The 19,739-nt window shown below is 39.6% G+C and overlaps 1 protein-coding gene across 1 annotated transcript in view; it reads left to right on the forward strand.

Moving 5' to 3' along the window:
- Window positions 1–19,739, forward strand: part of ADAMTS12 (ADAM metallopeptidase with thrombospondin type 1 motif 12) — a 140,561-nt gene that overhangs the window by 44,354 nt on the left and 76,468 nt on the right. Inside the window, exon 3 of the mRNA XM_088157029.1 lies at window positions 4,084–4,249. Coding sequence (XP_088013155.1) covers window positions 4,084–4,249 — 166 coding nt within the window. The remainder of the gene's footprint in view (window positions 1–4,083; window positions 4,250–19,739) is intronic.

Consider the following 19,739-nt stretch of genomic DNA (forward strand, 5'->3'; position numbering starts at 1 on the left):
AGAATTATAGTATTCTGTTCTTTTACTTACTTTGTCATAAAAATAAGCTATTTTAATGTCAGACCAAAGCTTTGTTAAACCTCAAGGTTATGTTTCAGTATCATAACACCTTCTTCATAAGTCGTGCTAAAAGCATAGGTTTCTTCTGTAGAAGTGTGTAAGAGTTATAGTGCTCTCCTTTTCTGTGGATGGTGTTCATAAAAGTCTTTTATCAAATTACTCAGGACCTAAAAGCCCCGACCTCTTTCTGTTCTGAGCAACATCACGGCAGATGTATTTTTTTTCTAGCTCTCTCTGAGGATGTAGTGAAAAATCTCATCTGGATGCCAGGTTATTCTTTTGGCTGAAATAGGAACAGATGAGAAATTTAATAAAAAATAAAGATCCCTGGGAAAAAAAAGGGACATACAGAAAGGAGCTAAGTGATTAGCTAAACTAAATTTAGCGTGTGTGATGTTAACAGATCATTTACTTCACCAACTGAGTTTAGATTATTTGCAGCTGCAGTTCTGGTAATGCGTGTTTCATATGTCGCAATTTTTTCTTTAATTCTCGTGTTCAGACCTAATTTCTTTTACCATATATTACAGTTATAATAAACACCTGGAGCAAAGTACCTAAAGGTAAAACCAGGAACTTGTTCTCTTATTTTAGTTTCATATTGCTTCTAAAAGTCACTGTATTTTCAGATTCTGTCACTATCCTGTTGTTAAAAATATTGTATGAAATTTGTTGTCAGAAATATTGTTTGGTTTCAGGGAGTTACCCACTGTTCTCATTACAGACTTTTTTTGGGCATTTTTGTTAACATTCTCAGATATTGTAACTTTAGACTACAGATTGCTATTTTTTCCCTCCCTTTTTCTCCTGACAATCGCTCACTAATTCCAGGCCCTCCTGTCTGGGGTAGTATTGCAATTTCAAAACCATAGCCAAGGGTAAAGCTGCTCTTTCCCTTCCCACAGGACTCAGCTTCAGCTTCCCACGTGGAACTGATTGAAAAAAGTATGGCAGAAAATGTATTTTGATAAACCCCCAAGCTTTTGACCAAAAGAAATATGTGAAAAGTATGTGCTTTCCACTGGAAAATGCAGATTCTATTGAAAATCAAAACAGTTAGTTGAAAACTTTAGGTCAGAAGTGTTCCAGAATCATCATTATCCTTTTGGCAAGTGACATGCAGTGTAGGAGATGTGATGTGTTCAGGGAATGTTTGTGTCAAAATAATGAAGCACATGAATTAAAAATCCCATTAAGTGAGATAGCAGCACTCCCAAATACAGTATGGTAATCATTTGCAGCCACAGCATGTCAGAATCTGAGGGCAAAGAGTGGGATTTGAAAGAGGGGAGAACAACAGTTTATCAAAAAATACTGTGGTAGATCTGTAGATTTTCTCCCGTAGGCTTTGAGGGAAACATGTACCACCCAAACACTCACCCCCACCCCTATTTTCTTACCATTTCTGTTGCTGTGTTGCATAGTAGCTTTTCATAAGGAAGTTCTAATGAGGAAAATTTCTCTGCAGTAATTTTTTTTCTGTGGTGATAACTAAACCCTTTCATAAATGTAAATATGAATGGCTTTTTTTCTGATGAGGCTTTCATAACTGCCCTCCTTTGTGTATTCTGACGCTGTGTGAATGCACTCAAAAGCAGGTAGAGCTACAAATTCCTCAGAAAAGCTTATATTGTGTTTACATAGCTTGATATCTGTTGGACTTTAAATGAAAAATTCTTGCTGTTATATTTGTGAGTCAGAAAAGAACAGCTATGAGGAGCAAAACTAAAGATGTATTTAATCAGCAAAGGGAATTTTGCCAGTCCTCAGTGCTTTGAAGTAAGTTTAATGTGAAGATTGGTCTTTTTTATCTTCGGACTCAGTTAGTGTCAGCATTTAATTTCTTGATGGATAGCCTGTGCAGGGTGAAAGTACAAATGCAAAGCAAGAGTTAGTAAGTGCTGGAAGTCTCTGGAAGCTTTTGGAAAGCCCCTTTGTGCTGGAAATGGTCTTTTATGGTCCCGTTCATATAATGGAGTTTTGCTTTTTCCCCTGCTCCATAGAGCTTGGATAGACAGCTGAATTTTAACATGCAAGCATTGATGAGGGAGCTTGAGGTTACCAGTGACAGGCTTAGTTCACCTTTTATAGGATTGTCTGGCTTTTCTTGTTGCAGGTGGACCTTGACACAATAATCCAGCAACTATTGCCACTTGCTCTAAAAAATCAGGGTCTGCAAATGAAGATGGCTAGTTCTTCCTGGTCCCAACTGGCTTAAAACCCCATAAAATAATCAAATAAACCAGTCACAAATTACAAATATCCAGGAAAGATTGAGCCCTGTGGAATGAAAATGAATGGGCAAGGATTTGGGAAGGTGCATTGATTCCCTGAGCAGCATGAGGAAAGCCACATCACTGATTTCCTGGTCTGACCACTGTAGATGCATTTTTGCTGTATGGATTCACTCTTGTCTAAGGATTTTATCCAACATGAACGTGGATAAAACTGCTGCTTCTGTAGTGTGACTCTGGTCCTATGCCTTGATTTATATTTTAAAAAGAAACATGAGTATTTTTTGTGTGTTGTTTAATAATTAGAAGTCTCAATCACTTTTTTCTTAAAAATGAAACAAAACCCATACAGGTAGTAGCTGTATCCCAGATGAACAAACACATGTGACTATGAGTCCTGAACCTTTGATGCTTTAGGGGTATAAACACAGCTTCAAAACAGTGCCAACCTCTGGCTTTAAAACTTTGACTTCCATTGGAAAGAAAGAGTGATCTTCAGAACTGTTGGGTAAACTGTAAAATGACAGTCACAGTTACTTATTTGTACAGGTTTGCTGTATTGGGCCTGTGGCAGTAGGTGTGGAGGCAGAAAGTATCTCACTGAGCTGCCCTTTGTCTCCTTGTACATAGAGCCCATGGTTATTTTATATTATAAGAGTGCTTTCCTTACAATCATATGATTTCTTTCATATCCTTACCCTCATACTGGCTTTCCCAACCATCCAGAGAAACTCTAAGGCTTTGGAGTATTTAAAAAGATTTAAAAATTTGTCTGTCAATCTGTGTTTGAATGCAGCAGCTGCAGGAAAACAGTGTTACTCTTCCAGAATAGGCTAAGAGGGGTGCACTGACCACAGCAAGAAAGTGAAGGGGAAGCAAAGCTGTAGGACTGGAATACCCCAGCCTCCTCTCACATCCCCAGTGTGGTCTGGGTTGTCAGTAGATCCTTTGCTTTTAGGTTTAATACTGCCCCATACATCTTGACGTGGAAGGGCAATGCAATGGTTTTGCAATGTTTGCGGTCCCTGCCAAAATGCTGAGACACAATGGGCCAAGGCCATGCCTGGTTGGAAGTTTGTCCTGGATCATGGCAGAGTGAGGTGTAAAAGGATCCTGTGCAGTCCAGATGGGTATTAAGGGCCCTGTAGCTTAGGCAAAGCAGGGAGGCTGGCACAAAAGTTTCAACATGTGAAATGTTGCAGCCTTTAGCTGATCTACTGGATGTTCTTAATGACTTGCTAATTTATGAAAAACTTTTCATTTATTCCATTGTAGTGTTGGCTGGGGGCCAGTGAGGGTTTATAGTCCGAATCAAACATGGACCACACGGTCCAGCCCATCTGATGGGTTGGGTAATTGATTGTGGGACTGCAGCTGGGAACAGAATTTCGATTTACACTTATGAAACAGCTTCTATTCCGGTCTTGATCTCCAGGGAATGGATGCAAAACACCAGAAGAACAAGATGCAGCTCTTCCTCGTGCATCATGTTTGGCAAATCAACTTTTGACCTTTTAGTGGCTTTGTAAAAATATGAGAGTCTTTGCCTCAGTTTCAGGTTATTAGTAAGGAGATATTTTTTCTGTTTCCCTTTGGACTGTAATGGCTATGAGGTATGAAACAGCCTAGATGTATGCAGCAAAATAAATACTGAAAACCTGTTGTGTTCGTATTTCTCCAGTGTAATGACTGGTTTATGAGGAAAGCTCGGGATTGGTGGTATGGAGTATATTTGTTTTGACTTCTAGTACTGGACAGAAGAGATTAACTCTTTTGTGCTTATTTTCAGACTGGATATTTCCATCTGCCCCATGGGGATTACTTCATTGAGCCCATTAAAAAGCATCTACAGAAGGAGGGAACACCCCATCCTCATATTGTCTATGGTGCAAATAATGCTCTAAGGAGAAGACGGGCCATCCTGGTGGAAAAAGAACAAGCATGTGGACTGAATGGTACTGATTTTGCTGGATTCCTGCCTATTTGCTTTCTGAATCTTTTTAAGCAGCTATTTTTCAGTGGCGTGTGCCTTTCCTTCTGCCAGGCTTTTTAAAATTCTGTAAGAAAAGATTATGCAAAATGAGAGCATCTCAATCAAAACACCACAGGAGCCACCCATCTGTGTTCTTTTCTGAAAAGTTAAATCCTCCTTATGACTGCTGGGATATGTTTATCATGTCATTGATCCTTTCTACCCCTCAATTTTTCTCCAGCCAGAACTGTTCAGTGAGTTTGAAACTTGAATTCTTAAGGGGTTCTGGGGTGACAAGATTTGCAGTCAGCATTTTTAATAAAATATTCTCACTCCATGTGAGTTCTGTCTACAGCATAAAATAACTCCCTTCTAATCCATGGTCTGAATTTAGGATTTCCAGATTTTCCGTGTTTGTTAGCAGATTATTTAAAGAGTTTTATTTAGTTAGCCTGAAAGTGAAGTACAGGGCATCAACAGCAAGGGGTTTTTTTGTAAAAGTGTAAGTAAAAATAACTTAAATATTGGTGCTGTAATACTCAGGATCAAGTCTTTAGTGAAAACAAACTAATGCACTATGATGGAAGGGAAGAGTATAATTCCAAAATTCCTTTATTTAGTATAAATAAATATACTGAATAAAATACAAAATTCCTTTTCTTTAGTAAAATACTTTCCTTGATTTATTTCACACCAGCAATGTACAAATTTTGTATTGGTTCTCTGATGTTTGAGGTCTTGAATCTGAGTCTGCACCAAACTTTAGACAGGCATAGAGTATTGGTAGGGGTGAATCAGTAATTACCTACATGACCTAAGGCCCGAGTTATGCATAAAGAGCTGCAGAATACACAGGAATATGTTTCTGTTGTTCACAGGTCAGTGGTTTAAGAGAAGTCTGTTCCTTTCCAGGAATGAGAAATGAAAGGAGGAATGTAGGAATTTTTAATCCCCAGTCATGACTGCTGGTGAAGTTTTACTGCTGTGTAATATGGATTGGTAAATTAAAGAAGCAAAGAACAACTTGACCCCCCTATATTTCATAGACCTGAATTGTACTTCTTGCTTGCTGGCCCAAGGTAGTGCAAAATGGTAACAGGAGGAAACTGATGGGGGAGTTACTCAATCTTCTGTGATACTGGGAAAGTAAAGTTAATGGGAAGCCTTAAGAGTTAATATGAATGCTGCTTCATTTTATTATTCATCAAGTAAAAATATATATCTACTTAACCTTGGATTTGAAAAACCAGGAGTGTCTAAAGGTAATGTTTATATTGGTGTCAATTTCAAATAGCTCCCTGAATTTTCATTCCTTCTGGTGACTGCTGGGCTAGACAGGAGAAATTAGTTTAGATTCGCCTGTGAAGAATGAGGAAGTTGTTCTTGCCTACTGTGTTCCAGGTTTCTTTTTTGGATGAAATAACATATTTATGAAATAACATCTGTATGTAGTAATTTTAAGTGTGGAGAGAAAATAGGAGATCCTCAGGAGCATGCTGCGTACTTGCTTTGTGTGGTCTGCTTATTTTCTTTCTACCTCACTTTTTGCCTCTTGTATCTTTCTTCAAAGTCAAACAGAATGAGACAGGAAAAGACTGGCTGTACCTGGACACTAAAAAAAAGAGCATAACTTCCCTGCATCACTTGGATTAGCTAAGTCTGCTCTAATAGGCTTGTCAATTTAAACTCCCTGTCTGATGCTATTCATTCCAAAGTGACAGAATTATTTGTGGTGATAGTATGTTCGTGATACTGCAGGCAAACAAGGGTAGTGTCTTATGAACTAACAAAGTAATAAGCTATAATTTATGTTTCTGTTTTTCACTGAGCCACTCAGCCTTTAGAGGTAATATCTGCTTTTGAGCAAACAGTAAAGGCTGTCATAACAGCTAAAGAATCAGTGTGAAAAGTGCATGGGGGTAAAACCATTTCCTTCATTATATTTTTTCCCTTTGTATCACAGCATATAACAATAATAGATTGCTCAAAAGGAATCTGTGTGTTATGTCTCCTGGGCCGCATCCAGAGTTCCTGCAGGGCAGGGAGGGGATTCTGCCCCTCTGCTCTGCTCTGCTGAGACCCACCTGGAGCACTGCATCCAGAGCTGGGGTCCCTGCACAGGAGGGACAGGGACCTGCTGGAGTGAGCCCAGAGGAGGGACACCAAGATGATCACCAAGACACCAAGAGGCATGGAACATTTTTCACCCAGGAGAAAATAAAAGGCTTTGGAGTGAACTAGTTGTGGCATTCCAGTACCAGAAGGGAGCCTGCAAGAAAGATGGAGAGAGACTTTTTACAGGGGCTTGGAGTGATAAGGCAAGGGGAAATGGGTTTAAACTGAAACAGAGTAGATTTAGATAAAATATTAGCAAAAAATTCTTTATCTTGAGGGTGATGAAGCTCTGGACCAAGTTGCCCAGAAAAGTTGTGAATGCACCATCCCTGGAAGTGTTCAAGGCCAGACTGGATGGAGCTCTGAGGAACCTCCCTGCCCATGGCAGTGGATTGAAACTAGATGATCTTTCAGGTCCCTTCCAAACCAAGCCATTCTGTGTTTTGTTATCACATTTCTGAGTAGCCAGCTTTTCAACAGGGATAGAAGAAATAATTCAGTGTCATCTTCTATTGATACTGCACATTGTTAGAGCAGTTGCTCTTGTTAGAAGTGAAATACAGAACAAAAAGTTTTGGCTTTCTGTGCCAAATGTATTTGGTACAGGCTTTGGTGAATACTTTGTGCATAAATATATTTTAAAGGTGGTAAGTTGACTCTGCCACCTTTTCAGGATTTCATATTTTTGAGGCTGGTGCCAGAAAGCTTGTACACCCACGTGACATAATAGATGAGAGTAAGGCTTAGAGTAATGCCTTTTGGGATCACTTCAAGGAAAATAATTTTCAATTTGCAGTTCACAGCTAATTGTAAAAACGAATTCTATTTTATAAGTTAAACTCCATTTAGTGTTTTCAACCCTCAGTAACCACCGATGAAGAAGGAACTGGTGCTCAGATATTTTAATCTTGCGGGCCAAGATTCATCATGCAGAGTCTGCATTTGTTTATTTGACCTCTGAGTTTGTTAGGCTTTTTTAGATTAAACTTGAGCTTGAGATGCATGAGTTACTTCTGTGACTTACACTTGGTGTGTGTTCAGGTTAAAGTGTAGTGGTGATTTTTGATTAAAGAAGTTGAATCACCTCGATTCTTATGAGTCAGTGCACAGAGTTGAGTGGCAATAATAGAAATCATTTAGTCAGAAACTAATCTGTCTGTCAGCAAGGAATATAAAGACTAGTTCTACAGACAAAATCAAAAGTAAAGGAATTACTGTGAGAGGGAATAGGTAGAGGATGCTGATCTCCTGTGCAGTCTTTTCCCAGTTTTTTGTTTTGTTTTTTTTTAATGCAAGATCTCTGTATCTTTTGGAAGAAGCCTTGTGGAACAACAACTTTTATAACTTTTACTGTGGCAACAACTGCATGAATATCCAGGGTCCAAACTGCTTGTTACCTCTCTTGCCTACATGCAATAATACTTTAGAATCAGTGACTTTCCAGTCGTCTTGCAACCATTACTTTAATTACTTTATAATCTTTATTATCTTTAACAGTTTCAGATACTTGGAGAAAAATCATCACAGTAAATGATGTAAATTAAAATTATTTTTGTGCTGCACGCTTCCATTGCTGCTCAGGCAAATGCCAGCTGAGTCAGTCATTAGCTGCGTGCAAAACTGAGTTACTAATCTTGAAAGTAGCACAACAATACTGGACGCTACTGTCACATGTCATGCTGTACCATTTGAAGTATGTGTGAGAAGTAACAGAAAAGATAAATGAAAAGCATCCCTGTGCCTCATAAAAAACCTGTCTAATCCTTAGTGCCCACAAGAAAGAAAACTGAGGATCTGGGAATTTGTTTTATTCTTCTAAATAGGTTATTTTAAAAACTTGACAGTGCTCTGAGATATAATGTACGGGAAGAGAAATTATTCTACCTTCAACAGAAAAAGAGGTGATCTCCCATTTCTTCTGCTTGTTTTCATGCAGCCTGTCACAAGGTATTGTTTTTGTTTGTAAGCCTCAAAATAAGAGAAATTTTGTGAAGTTTGCAAATGAAAATGCTGTGATGTAATGAAACTCTCCCTAAGTGTTACTAAGGGGAGACTGATACAAATAGGTGGACTTCTTTTACTTGGGCTGGAGAGGATAAGTTGCTATTGGTGAGAAGGTCAGGGCAGATAAGTTTATTCAGATTGCAACCAGTGATTGCTTCAGAAGGCTGTGATATATAACTAAGGAGTGAGGTTTAGGGTATTAAAATAGATATCTAAGAACATTTAATTGGAGCTTTAGGTGTACAAAAAATTGTCATATATTTTACGCTCATTTTGGCATTGAAGTATTTGATAGATCAGAAGTTAGGATTAGTTTGTATTTGACATGGGCTTCCAGCTCCTTGCCTGCAGGGAAGTTACAAATCTTAAAACTGATTTTTTTTGCATTTGGAGCAATTCTGCTCCAAAATTGGAGCTGCGATGGGATAAAACTGGGGTGGAAGAAAGGGCAGAAGAGGCTGGCTGCTGTGTAAAATGATGAGGAGGAGAGGGGGAGCTAAAGGAGCAGAGCAACATGGTCTCTGCAAAACTGATTTTTAAGTACTTTGAGTGATGATTAATCACATAATTAAACAGAGGTCTAGAATGCCATTAAGCTGTTTCAGACAATGACTACCTATTGTACTTCCTATGTCTGACTGGAGGACTTTATCAATCATGGTCTTGGCTTTTTGATGATTAATTTGATCCTGTCAAACTTCAGTTTTTATACTTGCAAGTATACAGGATGAACTAGTAATACTGGCTTTTGACCCTGAAATCCTTCATTTAATCACTTGAAAGAAGGAGGGGGAAAAACCCAGGCCAATATTTTATTCTGAAGTGTTAACCTATCTTCTTTTGTTTTAGAAGGACATTGTGGCCAAGGTAAGCAGCTTTGCTTGAACTCCTGGTTGTAAGCTCAGAACTCCTGGTAGAGGCTCTGTCACTTTTAAAGACGGTTGCTGATATTTTCCCCATATTTGTTGATCCTGTATTTAATCACATCAGTTATAATTGAGCTTAATTAGCTTGCTTCTTCTGGACACAGACACTATCATTCATCGGATGGTAAAATTGGTACATCAAAATTTAGTAACTGAAGTTAATTCAACCTCAGTTTAGGGAAGAAAAGCCTTCTCCCTGCATGGCTATAACTGGCTCTTCTAAGCTATTTTTGAGATGCTTGTAATGAAAAAAAGAGCAAATAGGAACATTCAGTCAGAACGACCTATATTTTAAAGCAGGAACAATGAAGAAAACATCTTGCAGAAGAACACAGAGTATCTCTCATCTCTGAAACAGTTTGCACCAAACTGGAAAAAGTGAGTGCCTCCTTGTGCAGAGAGATATATTTAGCATTTCAGAGGTGGGGGACCTGGAAAATAAAGATATAAGAAGTAGTTTATCATAGCAGTCAATGAGACAATTGCTGCTAATTGGTATCAGAATGCTTCCCCCTTCCCCAGTCAACCTCATGGAATGAGACCAAAAGATTCCAACTTTCTTTTGATTTCCAGGAATACACTGGAGGTTTTTTTAGTTGCTCTCAGTAGAGGTAGAAGAGAAAGGAATAAAATACTTATTTTCTGCCCTTCCTCCTCTCCAGTGAAATGAGTGAGGAGTCAAAACTATCCAAGTGAATTGAAGTTTGTGCTGAGCAAGGGCCTGAGATGGCTCAATGCTGGCAGAGTGCTGGCACTTGCTTTCCCAGTCCCTGATCGTTTTCTCATTTTCTTCTCTTTTCTGATGGAATTTTTCTTTCAGTGTTTTACTTGCTCCTATTTACTCAAGCAAGGTGAATTCCTGAAGTGCTTGTGTTATGCAGGAGGTAAGGGAGAAAAATGTGGCAATACAGGATTGTTGTTATAAGGTTGTAATTGTCACTTGTCACCACCAAAGACATCATACACTACCTCACTCAAAGACTGAATAAATTTTAAAGTTCTGTGACAAACCATTTTCCAAATAATATGAGTCACACCTATAAGGAGGGAGAAGTTTTTTCTTCATTGTGGTTCAATTCCTGTTCAGTCACTGTGCCACTGGAAAGAAATAGTGTTTGCTACACCATGCTTGATCACTGTACTTGCTTCCCTGTAGTTTTAGGGGTAGTCTGTGGTCTCTCCATGTCTTCACTGAAAGTCTGCTTAACTACTCATCAGATTGAGGAGTCTCAGTCTGCATCCAGGCTAACTTAATTCAGCATGTCTAACTAAGTGCTGTTTTAGAGGAATATATTTACTCTTACTCTGTGCCTATAGCTTTCCTTATCAAACTGTGTGTGAGGCTATGGCACTTCTTGAGTTTAGCAATTGATTTGGTAAACAAGTGCCTTGGTAATGTAAATGTTGAATTGCTGCAGTATTGATTTGGAGAGCAATAGTACAATTTAAAATTAAACTGTTACATATCCATATCTTTCTCTTTTGTAGAATAACAATTGCCTTGAATAAATGTAAACCACATTTTCACAAGTGAAATAGAAAATGCAGAAAGCTAAGCTACATTTGATAAAATGCTTTTGATACAGGAATTTGAAAATTTGCTCAGAACACTTGATGCATTAATGGAGTAGTATTGGCAGAGCCAGTACTCCAGAGTTCAGCCTTCTGTCAGGTTAGGGCTAGATTTCTCAGTCATACTGAACTCCCTGTAAACTTTCTAGTAGGAAACTACAATTACCTTATTATTTTGGGGCAGATCGCAGATTTCCATTTCTTCTAGGAAGTGCTGGGCTCATTCTGTGGGGCTGACGAAATCTCAGTATCCAAAAATTAATTTCTCTGAAGTTGAATATCCTGGATGAGCCTCGTGTTGTAGATGACCTACTTTGAGCAGGTGTCTGAGTTCAGTTTTCTGCACAAAACACTATGTCCTTGCAGCTTGCCCACTCCTTGCTTGTGGCTGTGTTCTCCACTCTTGGAGTCCCAGCACCTGCCTGAACTTGAATCCATTTTGCATGTTTGGAGCAATTGTACTTCAAAGGCATTCATAATATTCCTCTAAGCACAGATTTTAGCTTTATGGTTAGCTGGGAATGAGGGGAACTGCATAACTTGGGAGGCTATTTTTTCTATCTGCTACTACTTCAGTTAGGGGTAAGTGAAGCCCCATTTGCATTTATCCTGTACCACACACAATTGCTTGGGCTGCACAGATATTCTGCACCCCTGTGCTATTTATGCACTGAAATAAATTGTGTGTAAATAATAGGCTGGAGAGACATTATTCACTGGAAGGTCATACAGATGACACACATTTTTTTCCTAAAAAACTGGATTATCCCAAAGAAATAGACATCCATCTTTATGCAAAAAAAAAAAAAAAAAAAAAAGTGAACAGAAGATTGCTATGCTAATAGGTATAGAAAATGTTTTTAGTTACTACACTTTAATACCTAACCTTACTTCAGCAAACAGCATAATAACGTGTCTTAGCTGAAAAAAATAGGCATTCCTATGCTCTTTAAACAGCAGTGATGAGGTCTTTGTACACCTAAATTAAGACTGCTATAGAAAGCCTCTTCTAAGCTGTTCTAATCAATGTCAAGGAACACTGTCCCAAAAATAATGTTTGTGCAAAATAAAACGTCCAAAGCTTTTATGTCCTTTATTAATCTTTCTTGTAAAAAGTGTCTTGGTCTAATATTTTGTTCTCCTGCAGAAAAGCTTTTGAGTTGAAGCTACAGAGATATTTTTAATACTTTTAAAATACTTTTTAAACACAGTTAAAACACTGTCTCCCATTCTGCCAAACTTGAAATTAGCAGCAAGTTTCTTCCCTGCCCAAACTTTAAAACAAGCTGAATCAAGTTCCTTTCTCTGTGATCTGCACTGTTGTCAGTTGAGCCCCCAGTCTGGGTTCCCTTCAGCTCTGTGGAGGTTTGGATTTGAATCAAACTCTTCCTTAAAATACTGCAGTTTTAACAAGGGTAATTCCTGTCATTTTCTATATGATTTACCTGACATTATGTGTCTGACATTCTCCAGATAAAATATTCACTGAACTACTCTCTGCTTTATGGCATTTTCTTTTCAGCATCCCAGTTGCAGCCATTGCCCCTGGTGAGCTGCTTCTGTCAGTCAGGTCCTCCTCAGAGAAGGATGAGTAAATGGAAGATGATGAGAGAGTTGAAATTTCATCTGTCAGGGAGGTCACAGGAAAGAAGAGCAGTAAAAGAAGGGAGTTTCCTACAAAGCCTGGACTGGTAGCATTGACAGGCAGCTGAAAGTTGTCCAAGCAGAGATAAACCTTTATATTGGGAAATGAAATACTAAACAACCTCTTCCTCAGCTTAGGGTTGTAACTTGGTTTTGTTATATTTCGTTATCTATTTTTTTATATTTTTATCTCCTTTAGCTATAATTTATCATACTGTTTTATGATTAATGTGAACTGTATGTTTCTTTCAGGCAAACCTTCATTTTTCCCTCTTTGTGATCCAGTGCATTTACATACCTTTATCGTCTTAAGGCTTCCTGGAGAGAGTAGGAGCCAGGGAATTTTTGCAAATAAAAACTGAAATTGTCATTTAGAAAAAAATAGAGGCTCAATCTTTTGGCAGGGCTTTGTTTGATTCTCTTTCCACAGGAGTAAAAATTTCAAAGTTCAAACCCAGTTCTCAACAAACACTTTCCAACTTCTTGGCATTTTAGTGTGGAAGCCCCAGGTGCTCCTGTCTGTGAAGGATTCTGACATAGTTTTCTGTAGGTAATGAACACAGGGGGTTCAGTTAATTAAAGCTGGTGTTACCAGTGAGCCTCCAGTCCATGCATGACAGACGTGCAAATAAATTAATAGGCTTATGACATCCAACAGGTTATATAGTGCCTCTGACAATCAGTCTAATAGGAAACTGGAATCAAAAGAAAAAGTCACCCTCAAAACTCTTGCTAAAATTGGAAATTTAGCACTGCAGTAGTATTCACAAAGAGCTGAGTGTGACACAGCTCACCTGAACCTGGTGTTATCCTAGCAGGATAGATCATGCAAGGTGCCTGGTGGCAGGAGTTACTAACCTCTCACCTCAGAGGTGCTGCCTGCCTTGAGATGATGTGATTTATGCTGTTCCTCCCTTTGCTCCTTCTAGGAATTTACAGATGCGCCTGTCAGCTCTCTGCAGCTGCAGGACCAAGTCTGTCCCTGCTCTGCTGCTTCAATGTCTGTTGTCTGTGTGCAGGTGCCTCTTCAGTGGCTCAGGCAGGCAAATTAAATCTTGTGTGCCAAGCTGGAGCAGGAGAGCCTCAACAGCCATCTCTCAAAATGTCGTGAGGCTGGAAAATGTTGTTATCAGGACTTGGTTCTAAGGATAGAAAATGTTAACAGCAATATGTCTCTTAAGATTCTCAAGATGTCATATTAGCATAATTCATTTTGATAATTGACCAACCCCTTCCCTTCTTCAAGGGGAAGTTCTCATCTGTAAGAGCTGTGCTTTAAGTGCTGATGTTTGTGGCAGAAACACAGCAGGGTTGGGGCTGAGCCTGAGCCTTTGAAGGCTGTATTGCTTAGTAACATCATCTGATATACAGGACATTTGGCCTCAGCCAGGGACAAGGAGGCTCCTCAAAATGCTAGCATGTGGTTTTTTCTTTGAGCACACTAGTGTGATTGGTATTCTAAATACAGTGGAGAAATGGAATGGAAAAAACAGCAGCTGGTCCAGAGAAAGGCCAAATAAACTCTGTTGTGTAAGCCCAGAGATAAGAAGGTTATAGCGTATGCTGTGTTAATGATATCATATCAAACCTTGAAAAAATAGCATTTTGTTTCAAGATTAATTCCAGACTGCCTTTCTCTTTTTTTCCTTAGTAATCTAAACCAAAAACAAACTAATTAAAAGTCGTTGTTTAACTACCACTTCAAAGACTATTCTGTTAGTCCTTCTGTAACTGTTTTTCTTTCACATCACCAACATTATACATTAATTTAGTTGGGGTACTTTGCACTTCCTGAACTGTGGTTTGAACATTTAAGGCCGAGATTTCAAGTTTCAGGAATTATGGGTGAACTATAGTTGCTGGTTTTTATGAATATTGAACTTTGGTGCAGGGAATGTTTACTTGATGAGTTGCTTTCTTGAGAACATGGCCTCTGTGTCTGCAGCATATCTCGAGCATGAAGTCTTCAGACAGGTGCAAGAGGATTGAGAGATGGAGAAAATGGAGCACAGAATTTCACTAAGTTGACACCTGTTGGTCAGTACTATCCCCTTCTCCATCTTCCTTCCAAATTTCATCTCACATGGTGGTGCCAAGAGGACTGAACAGCTTGCAGTATTTTATGAAAATGTGTATTTATTTTGGGTGTTTCTAAGGATGGCTGATGAGGCAAGGAATAGGATCCAGGCATTCTCTCCAGCGTTCACCCTTGTTTGTACAAAATGGCTCATGCTCATCTTGCTCCTCACAGTCATTTCATAATGGAAAGAGGTCATGATACCTTGGAGTGATGTCTGGAAAAAGTGCTGGTTTCTTCATAATTTCGGGAAATGCAAGGGAAAAAAAGCAGTTGAAATTTAAGTATTCCCATAAATGTAACATTACGAGTCAAACCTAAGGGCTTGTACAGTCCGTTTGAACAGCTAATTAGTTCTGTTATAAAATTAATGGCATTACCTATGTGTTTGCTCTGTTAGTTCAGGTAAATGATTGCTTTGGTTCTGCCCTATTTCTAAGATCCTGAGGTGAGAGCAGGGCAGTGGCAGTGACAGTGACAGACTGGACGGGGTGAAGCAGACATAGCTGTCAGATAAAATGTGTTTGCCAGACAGTGTTGGATTATTCTGTGCACTGGAAGCACAGGTCTGCTTCATTTGCTCTCTAACCACACTCTGTGGTCCAGTGTGTTTTACACGCCCTCCCTCCTCAGCATGGAGCTTGCTGTTTCTTCTAGATCTGCAGAACTTTCTGAGCTTGCAGTTGGCTGCTAGCTTGCTGCTTGGTACAAAGAAAACAGAGGGGAGAGCTGAGCATCCTGCTTGTAGAGAGGGTGCAAAAGCTGCTGGGGATGAATGTTGCAGGGAGCACAGCTAAGATAGCTCTGGTAATATGGGAGTCTCAGAAAAGGCTATTTTTCCTTGATTCTCACATGGAACTGGCAGCATGACCTGCATTTTGTCATGTTTCAGCCTGTCTGCTGTGCCATGTCCAGTATGCTGCAACAGGTTCTTGTTTGTCCCATATAAACTTCGCTTTTAGTGAATTAATGAGCAAGTACAGTTTGTAGAATGGGATCATTGGAGAACTCTTGAGAATGTCAATAACACATGAAATAGCTAATGTAAGTATCAAATCTTGTATTCGCTTCACTAAAAGCCAAGGACACCTGTTTTTCCCATGAGATTCAGAGTATTTGTGAAGCACTGATTACTGTCATGCTTTCCAGCTTTTAAAATCACTCTCAAGTCCTTTTAGTGCACACTACCTCTTAACTGTGAAAAAATATTTTTGAGAAAATAAATGTGAGAAGGAATGTGTTTATACCAACAAGCTAAATAAAATGTTGAAATGCAGCACTAAAATAAAATCTGGCAATTTATACAGGGGCCCTAATGGACTTTCTGTTCAGCTACTTGGATGATTGAAAAAGTTTTGTTTAAAAGTTAGGGGGAGTACTGCAAATGCGTTATATTTGGTTTTAGAGTGCATTTCTTCCACCTCCTTGTTCCTCTGTGTGTTTTGCTAACAAATTGTATGATACATTTTCTTTGATGTACCATACGTGTTTCTGCACCTGATACAGAGAATACCTTCTGGTAAGCTTTGAAAAAAGCAGGGATCTGTCTTCTATATTAATAGACTTTAGATATGATGTTGGGAAAAGGGAGAAATTTAATCTAGATTATTTTTTTAACATTCTCCTGCCCTTTTGTCAGAATTTCAAGGCAGCTAACTGACAATATTTAAACTATTGATTATAAGTCCAGGAAATTCACATTTCAGTGTTCAGCGTAATCACATGTATATTTTGCTGGATACTTTGTTAATTTATATAGGAAAATGCTCATACATTTTTATTGAAATATTTAGGAACTGAGGTCAGATTATTTCTTAATCAGTCAGTTCTGCAAGTACAAAGACAAACTTTACTCTGGAACCATTTTTTAAAGAAAAAAAATTTATCTGCTTTATGCTTAGACTTGAAATGATCTATTTCTGTCTAGGTCTTCATAACTGGACTACCATGTTACAAGTGGAGAACTCTCTCAAATCCATATATTTTAATCTGAATTCTTGACTTATTTTCACATCTGAGGGAGTTACAGTAGATAAATCTGACTTCTAGAAATCTACCCAATGTTCCAAGAAGTAAGTGGGGATAGTTTCAACTAGTCTCCCCAATTCCTTTGCATGTGCATTTCAGTAATTCAGAGCATGTTCTGTTAACATCTGGAAAGAGATTCTTTGAAATATGTCACAGTCAAAGCAGTACTTTTTGAAGGCTGAATTAGAAACTATTATTTCATATAAATGTGTGGGTATTTGAGTATCCATATGATACAGAAAAATACGGTATGATATGGAGAATACTAATCCAATGCCAGAATGTATAGCAGAAGCCTGACATAGTGAACATACAGAATAGCTGCAAAATCAGGCAGTTTATAGGGTGAACGTAAAGAGATCATCTTTAATAACTTTGCCTAAGGAAGTTTATTTAAATTTTAAGAGATGCCTGTGGTATTCTCTACAATATATACTCTGGTTTACCATATAACTTTTTATATGTAATGTAAGTGCTGAGCTGGCATTTGTTCTCATTGTGAAACGCTGGATATTCATGTTCACCACTATTCCCACACAATGAGATCATGTTTGTGCTAATGACTGAAATACTCCAGTATTCTTTGGCATGGCTGCCAAGTAGCACACAGCACTCTTTGTGCATGCATTAATTTTTCTCAAGTCTCTTGCTCAGAATGGCCGGATCCTGACTGCTGAGATGAATGGCTGGGCTGTGCCTCTGCCATGAACATTCACACTGTTACAGCAGCTCTGACAGCCACAACTGTCTGCTTGCTGGTTTTGACTCTTAGAGCTGTTTGGAGATTCCTGGGGGATGAGCTGAACAGCACTTTCCAAGCTGTCTTTGACCCAGAATGAATCTGAGCACAGTGGAGGCGTCAGGGCAGAGAGTGCTGACATCTGAAAGAGAGTTGGCCTGACTGGGTTTAGATGCCTGGACTCCTGGGGGTGACAGCTGAGGTGGAACCTGGCTGAGTATTCGGTGAGGAAAGTTGTTTAGTGTTTTGGGAAAGGAAGAGGTGCAGTTGGGGAAGGAGGTGCAAAAGAATGTTTTAAGATCGGGAAAAGGAGCAGTGCTTTTCATATATAGTTTCTAACCAAACTGCTGAGATTCAGCTTTTGTGAGGGTGAAGCTATGAGCTGGAGCAGAGTCTCAGCATGCAGGGAGGCTGCATCCTCTTCTGGGATGCAGAAGGACCACTCCGACCTGGGTAATCACAGGAGTGGCAGCGTCTCCCAGCTGTGCTGTGCTGCCTGTGTGTGTTTGCCTCTGACTTCCTTCCTATCCCTCCTGGAGAGGAGGCAGGAGCAGCTGGTCCCAGCTGGCTCTGTACTGATCATTTGCAAGCACAGAGAGATGCAACTGGCTGATTCTCCTTTATTAACTTGAAGGGAAATGATGAGCCAGTGAGGAGTTCCTGTGGTGCAGAGGTTGGGTCTTGGGGACCTTGAGGAGGCCCTTAAACCCACTTAAATTTGTGATCCTGCATGGGGGACCATAAGTAGTGCTGGACATGTGTTAAGATCCTATTTGTGAGAGATGCCTCTGCCTGAATTAAAGTGCAAACAAGACCATATGCTGAAGTTAACAATATGGGTTTTATTTAACAATGAATGTGAGGTAAATAAATAGAAGGGGAAGGACAGAGAAGGGTGTGATCCAGCAGAAGACAGTCACCACCTATGGATCAAGCACCGTCCCGTTGGTCCTTCTTCACTTGGCATCTTGGGGTATCCTTTCACAGAGCCCAAGTTCCAGGGAGCACGGGATGGTCACAGATGGTGTTCCTGTAGCTTGGGGTGATACATGGATGAGCAGGTGCTTCCTTTTCCACCGTTTGCCACAGGAGGAATTTTTGTCTGGATGTGTTAACCAGGATGTGCTAACCAGATCCTGCTGCCAGGCCTGGAATAGTGCCTTTCTGTTGCAAATTCCTCCCTTCTGTGCTTAACTCAAGTTCTCACTGTGGTGATTTATCTTACGGCAAGTCCCATCTGTGGCCTTTACAGTATTTGAGACGGGCACTTATACTCCCTAAGTCCTTAAAACATACTGGCTTTGTCATGATGAGGATATTACAGGGAGCAAAGGGTGTCTGTGTGAAGGAGGACCTTCCTTGGTTGTTGCAAGGCTGCAAAAGCCAATATGGGCCCCTTGGGTGTATGACCTCCAGGGAGGTGCAGTGACATATTAAGGTGTTTGCAGCAGGCTATTCTATGATTCTATGAGCTAAACAAGAAAGCAAGTGGGAGCAGAAGCCTCTTTGTTTTTCTGCGTAGGGAAAACCAAATGCTCCCCTTCAGTTCTGCAGGAGTTTATCCCTGGTCAAATCACAGGAAACCCTGGCTGAGGATGGACCAGTGTGGAAGAAAGTACACATTACAGTCCCGAGGAGAGAATTGTGCTGTCATACCTGCCTCCTTTGCTGTTTTTAAGCTTTTCATTCTGTTGGGAACAGAACAAAATGGTTCTTCATTAGGATTTGATAGATATCAGTACCATATATACTTTGGTGTCTGATAAAAGTGGAGCTGCCGATTTCTGAAGTAAAATATTTTCACAAGGAAATGCATGACTTTACTTAGAATCCATAAATCAAATGTGATTAGTCTCGGTTATTTTTTCATGAGGAGATGACTGCTAATGAATATTATAAGATGCCCAAGTTGCTTTTGTGCAGATTTCTCCCTAGTCCCTGTGGCACAGAACCAGCCTGCTGCTGCACACGCAAACTTAATACAGCTAGGAGGTGCAGACCCCTTTGAGCTGCCTCTAGTCCCTTTAGAGGCTGGTTGCAATCTTCACAGCTTGAAAACCACATTATCTCTTTTCCAAGCCACCTGCAAAGAGCAAACCTTCCATGTAAAGCATTCACAGTGCTCAAATCCTTGGAATTACAATCCTTAGTAGTCCTTTCCTGTTCTTTGATTCTTCCGGCATAATTGTTTTGAGTTTTTTTCTGGCACCTTTTCTTGTGATGGTGCTCTGTCCATTCGTTTGGTCTTGCCAGGTCTTGGAGCTTGGCATTAGGGCAGCCTGCAATGAGTGCCTTTGTGAAAATCACTTAAGTGACTTTAAAGAACTAGTGGGCACTCTAAAGACCTCAGCTGCCAGTTTCTGTATCC

This window comes from Sturnus vulgaris, chromosome Z (genome assembly GCF_052056855.1).
Source record: "Sturnus vulgaris isolate bStuVul1 chromosome Z, bStuVul1.hap1, whole genome shotgun sequence".
Classification (NCBI taxonomy): Eukaryota; Metazoa; Chordata; class Aves; order Passeriformes; family Sturnidae; genus Sturnus; species Sturnus vulgaris.